Genomic DNA, 16,565 nt, shown 5'->3' on the forward strand with positions numbered 1-16,565 from the left:
ATTTGCAGGCGTAATTTTTTCTGTTTTACTGTAATCTCTCTCTCTCTCTCTCTCTGTGTCTCTCTCTCACACACACACACACACGCACACATTATAGCTATGTGTATATATATATATTCTTTATTTTTTACTTACCATGCTGTTAATTTCCTACTTAATGTATTTTATAGGCTTGAGAATGAGAAAAATGCTCCGCTCTTTCCAATTACTCTGATTACTTGCATGTCTATTTAAGTGGGGTTATAATGTTGATTTGATCGTAGCAAACATTACAAAAAGGATGAGAAAGCCCAACTGGACAGAGGAATAGTGTTTACTTTTAGCCCAGTTAGTGGAAGAATCCTTAAAGGAAAATTCAGGCCGGGTGTCACAGCACTGGGCAAGAAGCAGACATGGGAGCTTATAGAGCAAAATATTAACGCCTCATTCCCCCTGGTTATGTGCACCAGTGAAGACTGCGAGAAACACTGGTATGTTTCACACTCAAAAGCCAGAGAAGAAATTGCAACACAAGCGGGAATCATCACGCACAGGTGAGTGCTATAGCCTACCACCTTTCTTTTAAAACCGCTGGCAGTTATCTCAAACAATTATATGTAAACTTGGTCCACTGCACTGTTTTCTACGGTGTGGACCACCTGCTAAACAGCTGTTCCAAGTAGCCCAAACCGTTTTCAATATATTTGGTCACTCAAAAACCAGCATTACAGATTTAAAGGAGGGCTCCAACAGCTGCTCCAACACAATCCCTAATGGACAAAAAACTTGAGATGGAGATGGATGTCCTAAAGCAGCAGAAAATAGTACTCTATTTACAGGAGGAGTACTACAAATTACAAACTGAGCTACAAAAAAAAAAAAAAACAATAAATAATAATGGGCATTTGTGTGTCTTCATAATATCTTTTTAACAAAAATTTTGGCTAAGGTGTGTCTTTTCAATGTGGTCATGATTTTTATATTGCATTCACTGTAACTTGCCTGAAATGCAAATTAGTAAATTGAGCTCTGTAAGGAATCCCACTTTGGGACAAATCCCTCCCTTGTGGAGGGTGTTCTTCATTATCCTCTTCATCAGTCTGATTGTCCGCGGGAGGGTCTGCAATTTGTCTGGCTTTACAGATGTTATGAAGCACTGCACAGGCTGTTATCACTGTGCAGACCTTTTCCCGGTGCCAGTCACACCTCTCCATGCAAAATGTGAATGCATCTCTTTATCTGACCAATACCTCGCTCAACTATGGCCCGTGTTTTTTTGTGTGCTCTGTGAATTAATAAAAACGAATACAATTCAGTCAATATTTTGTGGCGGGGCCCCTCTCTGACCACTATAGTGGACAAAGGTTTGCTACATTTTCATTGGATCTTGGTGGACTAACATAAGCAAACTGTCCAACGCCATCAGATAAAAATGCCAGGACAACAGACAGACAGCCCTTAGAGGGCAAGAAGAAGACCTTTGGTACAAAGCCCGGGAAGGACGGGACTTCCTGTTGGTCAAAATGCAGTTTATGCCCTTCACACACCAACAGACTAATTCCTCAGGTTTTGGCCTGTGACCTCCATACAATGTGTTCCTGTGGCTCAGTGGTATAGCATTGCATTAGCAGTGCAAAAGGTTGTGGGTTTGATTTCCAGGGAACACATGTTAGGTAAAAAATGTTAGCCTGAATGCATTGTAAGTCGCTTTGGATAAAAGCGTCTGCTAAATGCATAAAATGTAAATAAAAGTTCCTTAGGACCTCTGGATGCGGCAGCAGTTGGTGAAACAAAGAGGGTTCCATCCATTCATAACTATGTTTTCAAACCTTAAACTGATGCAATCTACAACACACACATCTTATACTTATTCAGAGAAATAAGTTTTCTCATTGACAGTGATAGAGCAATATCTTTCACAAACTCAGCCGTTAATGGACAAATTAATGCATGCATGACAGTTCAATATTTTCCCCCTCATGTTTGGACTTAATGTGTTCGTAATATTGTCAAATGTATTATGGTTTTGGTTTGGTAAGTGAGAAATGCACCGGTAAAACTTTAGTGACACTTACCTGAATGTGTGTTTGGACTACGCAAATAAGTTCCACAGGAGGAAAGAAGAGTGGGCCACACCGTGTCCCCCCACTCTGATGAAAACAGCCAATCACAGCCTGGAAATGGGGAGGCACCAGACTGCTATCTCCTCCTCATCGGAAAGGGATAAAGGGATACTCCCGAATCTGAGGGTGCTTTCACACTGGGTTCGCTTGCCTGGTCGAAACCCGAGTTCGATTGCTACCCCCTCCCCCTGCCCCTGCTAGACTTCATATTATATTATTTTGGTCTGAACTGGGGTTCGTTTGCGTCATCAAGCAAGCAGCTGTTTATCCCATTGCTTAGTAATGACGGCGCAGGAAAAGGCGGCAAATGCATCACATTGCACTCTGCATTTCTATATATTTATCTCACTTGTGCAGAGCTGACATGGACATATTTAGAACAGTTTGTTTTGTTTATAAGGCCTCCGTACATAATGGCACTTACGTCTGTTTTACGAATGTACTGCATTTGCTTTAAAGATCACTGAAGGCGAACAGAAATGAGATATACTGCTCTCTGTGTGCAGCGCGTCAGTCACGCTTGTCAGGAAACTGAGTGAAACACACACACAAACACACATTTTTATCAAATAATAGCGGTTCACTTCTGCGATATGGTATGATTGCGTTCACATCAGCAACGAACTGTACCGGAGTTCACATGAACCGTACTCCAGACAACCCTTTTTAAGTGGACTCGGGTACGGTTCACGCCTGTGGACCCAAGTTCGGAAGACAGCGTTCCATCATCCAAATGAACCAAACTCTGACGTCAATTGAACCCAGGTGCACACCAAAAGTGCTAGTGTGAAAGCACCTTGGGTTTAGTCCATTTAGGGGTGGGACAGAGCATGTTCTGAGTCTCCGGCCTGCAAGGGTGAGACACTAACAGATAAAAGATCAACCTCGGTTTTGATTCTGATTATTGCAATGGAAAAGAAGTTAACAGACACACTGTTCTGAGTCTGAGTCCTGTCAAGGAAAAGACTGCAACAGATCACCAACATTCTGAACCTCTGGCCAGTGAAGGATGAGGCAATAACAGATACCAAGTCCTGAGTCTCCAGCTTCAAGGCAGCAACAGATACGACCACGTTCTGAGCCTCCAGCCTGCGAGGAAAGAGATAATCTATGTTCAGACTTCATTTAAAGTCTTCGTCCAGTGAAACAACAGATGCAGCATGTCCTGAGTCTCCATCCTAGAGAGACAAAGTGGATCGACCAAGTTCTGAGTCTGTAGCCCAGAGAGGCTGAAGATACACAGACTGCAACAAGGTTAAGCTCCGGCGAGCAAACCTTCACTCCAAGGTACCTTTGCTTGCGTGTTCCAGGCTAAGGACCTTCTGCACCTACTCAAGGGCCACATCTGCATGTTCCAGTGATGGAGAGGATGAAGTGGATGCCAATCTGACCATATCCTTCCTTCTGATATTAATTATTTCATTAATATATATTTTGTGATTATTAATCAAGTAATTGATCAGTATTTAACCTCCCAGATTGTCTGATGATTGACTTAAAAAGTAAAGCCATCTATATTCATATAGATTGAAGAGTGCATATATATATCCTTTTTAGAAGTGGTAAGAGTAACAGGTGTGAAACACATGCTAAGTGTATTTCTTTCCTTAGGGTCACAAGGCCATGCTAAAGGGGTCAGGATGACCTACCAGCTACGTGAGCTATGAGTAACGAAGAGAACTGTGACATTTGGATGTGAATAACAGATATTAAGAATCCTGTGCTATCCTGTATTTCTTTTCTCCAAGATTAATGGCTGCATAGTATGTGTGTAACCCAACCATACTGATGAGATACTTGCTAGAAGCTAGAAAACCTTGAGATACAGATAAGGGCTCTGTGTGTGTGTCAGCATCTATTCTCTGTGTTAAATGAGACGACCATCTTCTGCTGCCATCCAGCCCCTGAGCTGAGGTGTCTTCTCTGTCAATGCTGACGCCTGCCATAATCACTTGGAGATATGCTTGAAATTTTTACGTCCATATGTGGAAACTGTCTAAGTGTATCTAGGTTTTGGAACCAATCTGAATTTTGCTGACCTACGCATTGATGCAATTAGTATCTTCTGTCAGGGTATAATTGTTGGTGATTTTGAGTTGTACGCAGAGCGGCCTACGAACTCCATCAAGAGTTTTACAGCTGACTTCTGCTGATGAAACTGCAAACTATTTTCTTCAGTAAATTTTTCTTTAATTTATCGCATCTCTGACACCTGGTCTTCATTCAACACCTGGTCCTTGGGTTTTAACTGTAAATTCCTTCATTCAACACCTGGTCCTTGGGTTTTTATTGTGGATTTCTGTATCCTCCAGTGCCAAACCTCTTCCAGAGAACTTGGCATTGTTAGATATTATCAGTATATGACTTTTCTAATTTACATTAGATATTATATAGCTGATTGCAGTTTATAGCACATCTTTCATGTATTTGTTTGATGCATAATAGGGTTCTTCACCTTATTTCTTTCAGAGTAGCAACACTTTATCTTTCTAGATAACGTAGCTCTGACATTGCAACACCCAACATAATCACTTGCATTTTATGCATCTTATGCACTTTATTCCTTTTTCATTTATGGTATTCACTTAGTAGTTGTTGATTACTCTTGTCTATCTTTGTTAATAAAATCTATTTTATTACACTTGTGTCTTCCTTGTGTTGATGATACAGAAAGAGGTTCTACAAGTTAGAGATCCCACCAATCTTTCTTATGTGATGTACTCATAACCACACCTGACACATGATCCAAATATCATAACATCATTGGTGACGCGAGTAACTATCACTACACTATACACTAAAGCATAAATCACTACATTTAATTGGAGTCCCTGGGAGTGCTAACTTTGACATGAGCCTTCTGTTTTATATGCACAAGTCAATACACTAAAAGATAACAATAGAAATAACTTTAGCAGGAAACTAAGTTCTTTCACTGAGTCAGAAACCAATTGCATAACAACAGTGGCTCCCTCGAAGCCTGACTGAGAGTTTCCCTGCTCAACTCCTTGATACTATTTATGAATAGGATTGGTTGTGGTGTATATCATTGGGATTTTATTGCAGCATAGAGCTTGCAAATATTATGTCAATTTTTTTTGTTAGTACAAGGTGTAATTGTTGATTATAATTATTTGCCACTAGAAATATATAATAGGGTTCCCACCATCTAAGTCTATCATAGTGTTCTAAAATTTTTATGTGAGCCTGTCAGGTAAGGGTGACACCCTCTGACAAATTATAGACGAGCGCTAGAATTCACACCCTTTGTCTGTGTGTGACATTCATTGTATTAGAAGTTCAGAGCTGCTTACATTCATGGTGAACTTTAAGAGCTAACTAATAAAAGTGGTGTGTTTATTATATATACAGTATATATGTATATATATACACACACACACACACACACACACACACACAAGTATATATACACTCACCAGCCACTTTATTAGGTACACCTATTCAATTGCTTGGTAACACAAATTGCTAATCAGCCAGTCATAGCAGCAACTCAATGCATTTAGGCATCTAGATGTGGTGAAGACGACTTGATGAAGTTCAAACCGAGCATCAGAATGGGGAAGAAAGGGGATTTAAGTGACTTTAAACATGGAATGGTTGTTGGTGCCAGACAGGCTGGTCTGAGTATTTCAAAAACTGCTGGTCTACTGGGATCTACTGGGCACAACCATCTCTAGGGTTTACAGAGAATAGCCAGAAATAGATAAAATATCCAGTGAGCAGCAGTTGTGTGGACGAAAATGCCTTGTCGATGTCAGAGGAGAATGGGCAAACTGGTAAGAGATGATAGAAAGTATAGAAATATTATATCTGAACGCACAACACGTCAAACCTTGAAGCATATAGGCTACAGCACCACACCGGGTGCCACTCCTGTCAGCTAAGAACAGGAAACAGAGGCTACAATTCTATTGTCAATTGGACAACAGAATATTGGGAAAACATTGCCTGGTCTGATGAGTCTCGATTTCTGCTACGACATTCAGATGGTAGGGTCAGAATTTGGCGTAAAGCACATGAAAGCATGGATCCATCCTGCCTTGTCTCAATGGTTCAGGCGGGTGGTGGTGGTATAATGGTGTGAGGGATATTTTCTTGGCACACTTTGGGCCCCTTAGTGCCAACTGAGCATAGTTTAAATGCCACAAACTACCTGAGTATTGTTGCTGATATATAAAATAAAGATGGCTGATATGACCATTGAAGCAGTGAGCCAGCCCTTAAAGGGCGCTTCACTTATAAAGCCTCTGTCCAGCCTAGCACTAAACTGGCCTATCTAACCAAACCAGGCCATAGAGAAATTATCCTTTGCCCATGAACAGGACGAAGATAGGGATTAACATTTCAGGAACGCAAAATTGAGCTGGCTGATCTGTGAAGAGACAACTTAAAGTTAAGAGCTCAAATATGTAGATTGTCTTCAGAGACAAAAAGCCAGGAAGCAGAGCTGAAAAAGCTGAAAACTGCAGTGGCCACTCTGCAAACAGAGTTGACCCATTCCCATAATTATGTCAGTACAGACAGAGAGATTAAGTGCAGTAAGTACTAAACTGAACAATGCTGAGTTAAGGTCAGCTATTTTTGAAATTTCTGAGCAGAAAAGGCAACAAGAAATAGAACGCAAGACTTGTGATCTGCTCAAGCAACAGCCTTCTACCTCAAACGTTACCCAAATTCAGCATAGGGAACCACTGATTAGAGTATGAGCTGAGGATACAGCTAGAACATCTGTGTTGGCAGACAAAGATGGCAGTGCAGAACAAAGATGTGAAGTAATAGGAAAATGAATGAGTGTATTGGAGAAATTCAGACAACTCCCCCATAAGCAACCTGAACCACAGAGGGTGCATACCCACTCCACTGGTTCAGCTGTAAGGGACCCCCTGGTGAATAATCTTTCACAGGGACAGAGTTACCAGAAAATTAGTGCTGAGTCCTGGCTTCACTTATGACTATAATGCAGCCTCTTACTCCACCATAGGTAGAAAGACTAGCTGCTCCTTACCTGAATCTCCTAGCACCCATCCATCTAGAGACAGCCGCCTGCATATTCTTAAAGAATTACCATGTGAAATAGATGTGTTTAACCCTGAGACTTCTGTTAACAACATAGGGCCCTATTTTAACGATCTAAGCGCATGGTCTAAAGCAGCGGTTCTCAATTCCAGTCCTCGCGACCCCCTGCACTGCACATTTTGTATGTCTCTCTTATCGCTTCAGACGTTTGTTCTATTTGAACGTACGTGACCTGCGAAGTGGACATCACAGGATATTCCGCCATGATTCCAGTTTGAAGCAAACATATATGTCCCATTCAAAGTGCATTGAAGTGTGTGAGACGTGAATTTAAATTGTATTTTTTTACAGAGGTATATGATGTCACACTTGTCCATGTGTGAAGACGTTGCGTAGCGCAAATCCGTGAATGAATGTTCTGAAGTGAGGTAAACTTCAACAGATTTCCCCTGCTCAGGGACTAGGGAGCAATGAACACTGTGTAGAGACCATGTCAATCGGAACACAGTTCATGCACGGAGCTCACTTCTATCGAGCTGATTATCTGAATCAGGTGTGTTAACAAATAAAGACATACAAAATGTGCAGAGCAGTGGGGTGAGAGGACTGGAATTGAGAACCGCTGGTCTAAAGCACACTGCGCAGGTGCACTCAGGGCGTGTCCGAATCCACTTTTGCTAGTTTAACGACGGGAAAATGGTTGGCGCACCCGGGCACATGGTCTAAACGGGTTGTCCCTATTCTCTTAATGAGTAATAGGTGTTTTTTGGGCATAACATGCAATAAACCAATCAGAGTGTCATCTCCCATTCCCATTAAGAGCCACTTGCACTTGTGCCATGACGGATTTGCTATTTACACAGCGGAATTCGCAAGACAGAACGCGTCTTCAAGATGAAACGGAGATGCTCGTGCGCAAGCAAATAGGTAGCCTAATTCTGATACATGTGATGACTATCCATTATGACATGTAGGAATTTTTAGATTTATGTAGCCTACACAATAATATTATTTTACATTGTAATCCTTAATTTTTAATATTTGGCATGTTTGTGTGCTGCTGTGCGTCCTTGTGTGTGTAATAAGCAGTGTGTGCGTGCGTTGTGGAGTCGCCTATACTAACGCGCTCTTTAAATAAGAAAGAAAAAACATTGAGCCAGACTTTAGACCAGGTTTGAGTTTTGAGGCGCAGTATATTTTCAGTTCCTCCTTCTATTTACATAAGCATACTAGTCTTCTGACGGTGCAATAATTCAGACGTGGGTTCCATCAATTACTCTGACAATTTTTTGTTTATAACATTAATTAGTTACTATAGGGTTTTGATTAGTGTTTGACTTAATTGCATGTAATTATGCATAATTTACTGTTATTACATTTCTATTATTACATTAGCTGCATCTACATTATGTAACGAAATGTCAATATTATTTCAAGGCTTCACACGCTGTTCTTTTCTCTTAGGCAAATGCACATCATGTACTTTCTCTTTTCACATTCTCTGTGCTGTTGTTTTGCATGCGTAACTTAAACCACCCCTAAACAAGTTATTTTCGAATCTTCATTTTCTTTTCTGACATACTCCAAATTCTTCACTAGACATGCTTATTCCAGGCATTTAGCACTTTTTGTGTGAATTCATATTTACAGTATTTTGTTCATCAAAAGTGTGTTGTCACTTTAATTGAGTTGAGCAGTGCAGCCACTCTGCGGCAAAACCATTGTTTCAGTGCTACTTACACGACACTCCTGTTTGACACTCACGTGCTGCTCCTGCTCCCGGTGTGAATGCACCTGACACCTGTGACAAATATTCTGGGGCAGTCACCTAATTAAAGGGGGAATATATTGATATATTCTTTTGTGTGTTCACTTTCACTAATGGAGATAACAGGGCTAGTGTACCATGGTTTAATGGAAAATTGCTGCAAACTACTTGAAAACATGCACTTTTAAATTAAAATAACGTGAAATTTCAACTACAGAAACCAGATGGCTTGAGCATTACTCAATGTATCATTTGCCATTTCCACACATCATTTCACAAGTTTTTTATTTAGATTTATGTTGAGACATTATAAAATCATTTTTATTGTTATAATAATGATTTTATAATGTCTGTTATTGAGTATCATAATAATACTGTTATTGAGTATCATTTTTGAAATTATGACATTATTACAGTCAAACCTGAACATGGTGTTATATGTGTGTGTGTATAGGTGTATGTGTGTGTGTACCTCGTATTCCCTATGTTATGGGGAACAAATGTCTCCAACAGGGATAATACCAGTAAATGTTGACCTTGTGGGGAAAGTTTTGGTCCCCATGAGGAAACAAGTTTATAAATCATTCAAAATGAATGGTTTTGAAAATCTGAAAATGCCTATATAGTTTTTTGTGAGGGGTAGGTTTAAAGGCAGGGTCAGGGTAAGGAAAACAAATACAGTTTGTAGAGTAGAAAAGCTATTACGCCTATGGAATGTCCCATAATTACAGGAATACCAGTGTGTGTTTTTGTGTGTGTGTGTTTACATTGGTTCTCCATCATGGATGTGTTGTGGTGTCAAGCCGTCATTTTGGTTTGGGAGGGAGTGTGTGTGGGCGGGGGACATATTTCATCCATTGTGGTTATTTTGTGGTTTCACTCCTTCATTTTTTGTGTGTTTTGTGCATTGTAACTGACATTTTGACAAATTCTGTAAAAGAAACCAATTTCTCCCATTGATTGCTATGAGTGATTTTGGAGGGGTGGTGTGTGTGTGTGTGTGTGTGTGTGTGTGTGTGTGTGTGTGTGTGTGTGTGTGTGTGTGTGTGTGTGTGTGAGACAGCATTTAAGCAGTGAAAGTGTTGCCACTTCATTTCTCTGTATATGTGTTCTGTATTGTGGCTGATGTAGTGATTTTACTTGACAAATTTCCATTCATTTCAATGTGGGGTCTCCTGAGACCCCAAACATCCTGAGTGTGACCCTTTTTTTCAACACTAACATACAACCAGATATCGATCCAACTTATTTTTTCTTGTTTGTAACATTAATTAATTACTATAAGGTTTAACTTAATTGCATGTAATTATGCATACTTTACTGTTATTGAATTTCTATCATTACAGTAGCTGTATCTACGTTACGTAACTAAATGTCAATATTATTTCAAGGCTTCACACTCTGTTCTTTTCTCTTAGGCAGATGTACATCATGTACTTTCGCTTTTCACATTCTCTGTGCTGTTGTTTTGCGTGAGGAACTTAAACCACCCCATGACATCTTGATAGAAACACGTTAACAATCTTACTTATTATTACGCATCTTATTATTTCCTATAACTAACAATTAAGTTTCTTGCTATCCATATAAGGTAATAACTCCTGAGTACTTTGATTGGACGCCTGAGACATCCAGGCTGATATTGCTTGTATAAATATATCCTATCTTCCTTAATAAAGCTGAGAATGCTTTGGTAGTTGGTCTCTGTCTGCTCATTCATTCTCTCAGGCCTGCGCAGCAACGGAGCACCACTGGGGTTGACCACTTCTAAAGATTAAATCTAACTACTCCGGGATCTCGTCTAGTACATTCCTAAGAAACAAGGAACGATACCATCCTCCATTACAGGTAAGTTATTTTAAAGTTTCCCGAAGCCAATCTAAACCTTACGCCTGTTTCACACCGCAAGCTTGAGCTTCGCATCAGCGTAACTACATCATCACTGCAGCTGCAGATTCCCATTGGAAGCATTTGTCACAGCAGCAGTTCCAAAGCTACATATTTCTTTACAAAGACAACTATACATTTTTTTTTAGAAGTTAGTCAGTTATAAACTTGAACGTTTTAAAGTCTTGAAAGTTGTTTAACATGGGGATGTGCATGTTAACACGGGAATTCGCATGTAAATGGTAAACAACAAAAACAGCTCTGATCATGTAATTTCAGTCATACAGTACATCAATATAGAAGTGCGGTTTATAGTGTATATATCAATATATATTACACCGTACTTTCACCCAAACTGAATAATTAAAACAAGTTTAAATGGGTAAATCTTCTATACATATTTTTGATTCATTCTTTTTTTTTTTTGATTTTTTATTTTTTTTTTTAGAAATAATTATAAACTTCTTGTTATGTTATTTTTTGATTTTTCTTTTTTTTTTTTCATTGATTTTCTTTTCTGACATACTTGTGCTGTCACTTGAGTGGAGCAGTGCAGCAAAAATAGACTTTGCATGGAAAACCATTGCTTCAGTGCTGCTCACACGGCGCTCCTGCTCCTGGTGTGAATGAACTCATTTGTTAACATGCACTGCATGTGCATGTAAAACTGGCCCTGTGTGTTGTTATCCCTTGAGCATTTCAAGGAAGATTTTTCAATTACCTGACAAATATTGTGGGGCATTCACCCACTGAAAGTGGGAATAAACTGATATATTCTCTTGTGGTTAATAGAAATATGAATTTGCAGCAAAGTAAGACTAGGAATGGGATTTTTTTTTTTTTTGTCAAATATAACACAGGAAAGTTATGTATGCCGTGTTTCCAATGCTCACCTTTATGGTCTCTGTAACATTTCTTGCGCAACGCAATCACAGGATGTTGTACTCATTAATAGAATTTTAATTTTTTGCCAATATGCTTATTGGGTTCTGCTGTGGGTTTAGTTCAAAACAATTCACAGCAAAACAAAGCAGATTAAAAAAATCTGATGTAACCGAATCTCAAACATCCCCTCTCTTTTATATACAGAACTTCCCAGCTCTCACAGTTCAAGAGTGCCTGGCATACTAACTAAAAAGAGCATGGATGAGAGCGTTATCCTCCTCTCTGGTTCCTCTTTTAACAGGGCTTTCTGCCAGGGACCAAGAGAACCCATCTTTTAAATCCAAAAGCATGTGCTCCTGTTTGGGCCTCAGTGTTGAAAGATTTCCCATTGTTCTCTGGGGCCTGGCGGTTCTGCTAACATACTGAAGGGGAAGTTTTTGCATTTGCAGTCTTTTTCTCAACATGGCAAAAGGCACCAAACAAGTATAATATGTGACCTTTAAAATCCTAGTAAAAGTAAAATATGTGACCTTGGACCACAAAACCAGTCATAAGGGTTGATGATTTATACATCATCTGAAAGCTGAATAAATAAGCTTTTCATTTATGTTATGATAGGACAGTATTTGGCCGAGATACAACCATTTGAAAATCTGGAATCTGAGGTTGCGAAAAAATCGAAATATTGAGAAAATCGCCTTTAAAGTTGTCAAAATGAAGTTCTTTTTTTAATTTTTGTTTTGCATCTTACTAATTAAAAGTTTTGATATATTTACAGTAGGAAATTTACGAAATATCTTCATGGAACATGATCTTTACTTAATGTCTTTTGGTATAAAAGAAAATCTATAATTTTGACCCATACAATGTATTTTTGGCTATTGCTACAAATATACCCCAGTGACTTATGACTGTTTTTGTGCTCCAGGGTCACGTATATAAATGGAATTTCTTTACAACCTTCAGCTAAAGAGGTACATGTGAACTGTTTCAAAACAGTTCAATCTGGATATTCTATAACCTTTATAGGAAGGTTGTGGCCTAATGGTTAGAGAGTCGGACTTGCAATCCAAGGGTTGTGAGTTTGAGTCTCGGGCCGGCAGGAATTGTAGGTGGGGGGAGTGAATGTACAGTGCTCTCTTCACCCCCCCACCACCACGACTGAGGTGCCCTTGAGCAAGGCACTAAACCCCCAACTGCTCCCTGTTTGCCGCAGCATAAATGGCTGCCCACTGCTCCGGGTGTGTGTGTTCACGGTGTGTGTGTGTGTTCACTGCTGTGTGTGCACTTTGGATGGGTTAAAAGCAGAGCACGAATTCCGAGTATGGGTCACTTGGCTGTATGTCACGTCACTTTCACTTTCACTTTTTTTTTCACTTTTATTTTGCCTCTGTCCCAACCTTTTTGGAGTCTGCCATCAAAATCTAAATTTGTTTATATTTACAAAATACATTTAAGTTGGTGAGGGAAAACTTTGGAATTTTTTTTTTTTTTTACTTTTGTCCATAAAATAAAAGTTAACAAATCACAGATAACAAATCACAGATTCTTGATTTTATTGCATTTTTTATTGCATTTTACAAAACATCCCAACCTTTCTGGAATTTGGGTTGTATTTGAAAAATAAATCTTTTGTTATATTACAAATATCTTTACTGACATTTTTATCAGTTTAATGTGTCCTTGTCGAATGAAAGGAATTTTAAAAAATCTTACTATAAGTATTGAACATCCTTTCTTCCCTAAGGAAGAGTCAGAGTATATGGTCAAGTGCTCAAAGCAAATACGCAGGGGAGCCCGTCAATTGAAAAAACATTACCATAAAAATAAAGAATCAGTCTCAAAAAAACAGCAGCTCAGACTGTGCAAACAAGCAAACTTTGCCTGCTGGAGGAAAATGTAGTTAATAAGGACACCAATGTAGGTACATTTTTTTCTTGGCAGCGTCAATAATACTGAGCAGTCATCTTGGAGAATCCAGTACAAAGTGAATTAAGCAGAATTCAGTCAGGAAAGAAGCAGACAGTGTGGGTGGAAGGGTGTGTCTGGTGGTGTGTAAACTACATCTCTTTTAACTTCCTCGGAGTCCCTCGGTGGCACTGTGGTTTTAATGGACCATGCTGTAAGCAAACCAAAAGAACGTATGCAAACTATGCAAATCTAAAAATGATAGTGTGTTTTAGATGACAACTGGCATGACAGAGCACAACTGAAAAGTTTTATGTTTTTGCATTGCGCAGCAGTCGCTGCAGTTGCAATTAAAAAAAAAAAAAAAAGTGCATCTGCTGCAGACTTGGAATTAAACAAAGGCATTACACAAGGTCTGTGTGCCAATTTTTCCATTACTGCTTTTTAAGTCTGCTTAACTGAGCCAGCAATCTACTTTCTTTCTACCACTCAATATAATTGCTTCACCTGTCCCTTCACACACAAACTGGGGCAAGATATTGTACAGTTCAATCAGGTCACCTGTCTCTGTGTGTGCAAAGGTAAAAAGATCTCATTAAAAAGACTGTAATTAAGCCATATTGATTTCCAATCAGCGACCACGTTAAAGACATCAAACAGTAGAATACATCTCATCCAGTCTAGAGGGGGGTAATATGATGTCACTGGGGAACTACTGGGCATCTTAAAGGCTTTTCAGCAAAGCACACAATGACTTGAGTGAAATCACATACATCTTGAATGAGGGACTGAAATAGAAAGTGCATTTGGTGCCTAAATGATACTGATCTTATCAGCAAAGGAGATATATGTAAACTCTGATTACAAGCAGTTCAAGATTTAAACAACCTCCTTTTTTTTTTTTTTTAAAATATTATATATTTTTATAAGTGTGTGTGTTATATGTTGTGAGAAGAATATTCATTTTTTGGATGAACTTTCCATTCCACTTCAAAGTCTGATAGTAATTTTATAATACTTAAATGAAAACAAAATCTCACTCTTTTTAACCAATAAATTTACATGACTTTTTTTTATTATTATTATTCACTATTTTTAATATTTATTTTAGAGCTTGGCATTAGTCAAATATATTTTCATTATAAATGCCCGTGAAGTTTTAAGATTTGATTAATCTACATCATTTTTCCAAGTATAGAAATCACACTCATATATCATATATCCAGGTTTTCCACGACAGTGGAATCATGGTTCTTTAAAGGAAACAAACAGGTGTCAAGGGAGTAAAATAAAATAAGAAATATCTTTATTTTTTTTATTTTAAAGTTTATTATGTCTTATTTTTAATAATTTTAAGTCATCTTGGGCCCCTTTGCACGTTTGCCCCCTAGCTCCAGCCCCTTGGATGAGAACCACTGCTATTAACCAAAACTGAGCTGAAAGCTGTGACACAGTCCATGTGTTTTTCCTGTTCAATCTGGACAAGATGTGCATATGATTTAAAATCCCAAAAAGTCGAATCAACTTCATTTTTGACATGGATATAAATCCTCCTGCACAACTAAACTGTAAAAATATAGTCACCACAGCATAATGAAGACTATGGTCCCAAGCTATACAAGGGATTCAGAGCTGCCACTGGGACTTCTACGCATCCAACAGCCACACTCTGAACCAACCATGCTCCTTCCATCTCACCACAGCAGGCATCGTATAAAAATAATAAGGGGTTAGACATAGTTCTCTTTTAACTCTACCTACTCTGGGATAATCATATACAGATGCCATGGAGCACTTTCCCCTTAGAAAATGCAAGGGATCTACTGCAGTGTTTGATAAGATCATGTTACTATGGTTGGGTGAATGATAAGATAGTCAGGTATTATATTATGGAGAGGAGATATTTTTTTCCCCCTCTTCAAAGAAAAAAAAGAACAAAAAAACATGAGGGTCAAATCATAGGGATTAAAAATTTATTAAATGGCTTCCTGCGTGTTGGTTACGTAACTGACTTGATTTTGGCAGCCAAGTGTTTTTCGAATTTAAAACAAAATGTCTTCACTCTTATTTACTTCACTATAATTTTAATTTTAAATGTTAACACTCTCAGGAAAGTTCCACACCTATAGACACTTTGACTTCACGCCCAATCTGGACAACCATATTTTGCTTGTGAAATGCGTGTCCCGTTATTAACTACTCGTGTCCACGCCCACAATGATATTTTATTTTTCTTTTTGATAATGTACTTTTCCCAATGGATTTCGTCTTTGCAAATTTTTTTTCTTTTTGATATGTCAATTTCTATAATCTTTAAAAATAAAAAGCTTAAACCACGATTTGACTTAAGATAAACACCCCACAATAAATATCATTAATATTATACCAGTGTAAAACAGAGCACACGACCGACTGAGCTGAGCCTCTGGACACAATGATCACAGGAGCCTGATTTACCTGCGGGGTCTCCATTAAAACACTTTGTCTGAACTTTCCACGACGGATCTCCATCTCCAGCGCGGAGCCCCGAGCGATCGTCGCTCTCGCTGTCTGATTTCGGCAAAACATTCACGACTTTAAGTTGACCCTTTACTCCCAAGCAACGCTGTTTATTCTCATAGACCCGAGAGCAAGCCGCAGTTTGGTTTGGAGACGCTCCACGTTGCATCGGATCACTGTCACAGTCGCGTTCATGTAAATCCGATGACGTCCCTCCCGTTAAGGTCTGTTACAAAACTACAACATTCTCTGCTGCGCTCACTGTTCTCGCCTACTTTCGGAGATTGTAAGCCAGGTAAAACAGCGTCCTCTGTTGGACGAAAAAGACGTATATCAACATAACAAGAATGGACTATTGATAATGAGGTGCTTTGAAGAGTTAATTTTATTGTATTTTTTTTTAAGTTTTAGCTTTTTTCACAAAATCTTTTGCTCTCTAGAATCCATGTCAGTTTCGGTTGGTTGAAAATATTTTAAGT

The 16,565-nt window shown here is 38.8% G+C and overlaps 1 protein-coding gene across 2 annotated transcripts in view; it reads right to left on the minus strand.

Annotated features, from left to right (window-relative positions):
* LOC109078809 (rhotekin-like) overlaps positions 1-16,336 on the minus strand; it is a 75,392-nt gene extending 59,056 nt beyond the window's left edge. Inside the window, exon 1 of one of the 2 annotated variants that reach the window (XM_042757340.1) lies at positions 16,045-16,335. In XM_042757340.1, the coding sequence (XP_042613274.1) occupies positions 16,045-16,155 (111 nt within the window). In that variant the 5' untranslated portion in view covers positions 16,156-16,335. Of the gene's footprint in view, positions 1-16,044 lie in introns of both variants that reach the window. The other variant, XM_042757343.1, reaches the window with a different exon arrangement.
* Between the last annotated feature and the right edge of the window lie 229 nt (positions 16,337-16,565).

This window comes from Cyprinus carpio, chromosome A5 (assembly GCF_018340385.1).
Source record: "Cyprinus carpio isolate SPL01 chromosome A5, ASM1834038v1, whole genome shotgun sequence".
Classification (NCBI taxonomy): Eukaryota; Metazoa; Chordata; class Actinopteri; order Cypriniformes; family Cyprinidae; genus Cyprinus; species Cyprinus carpio.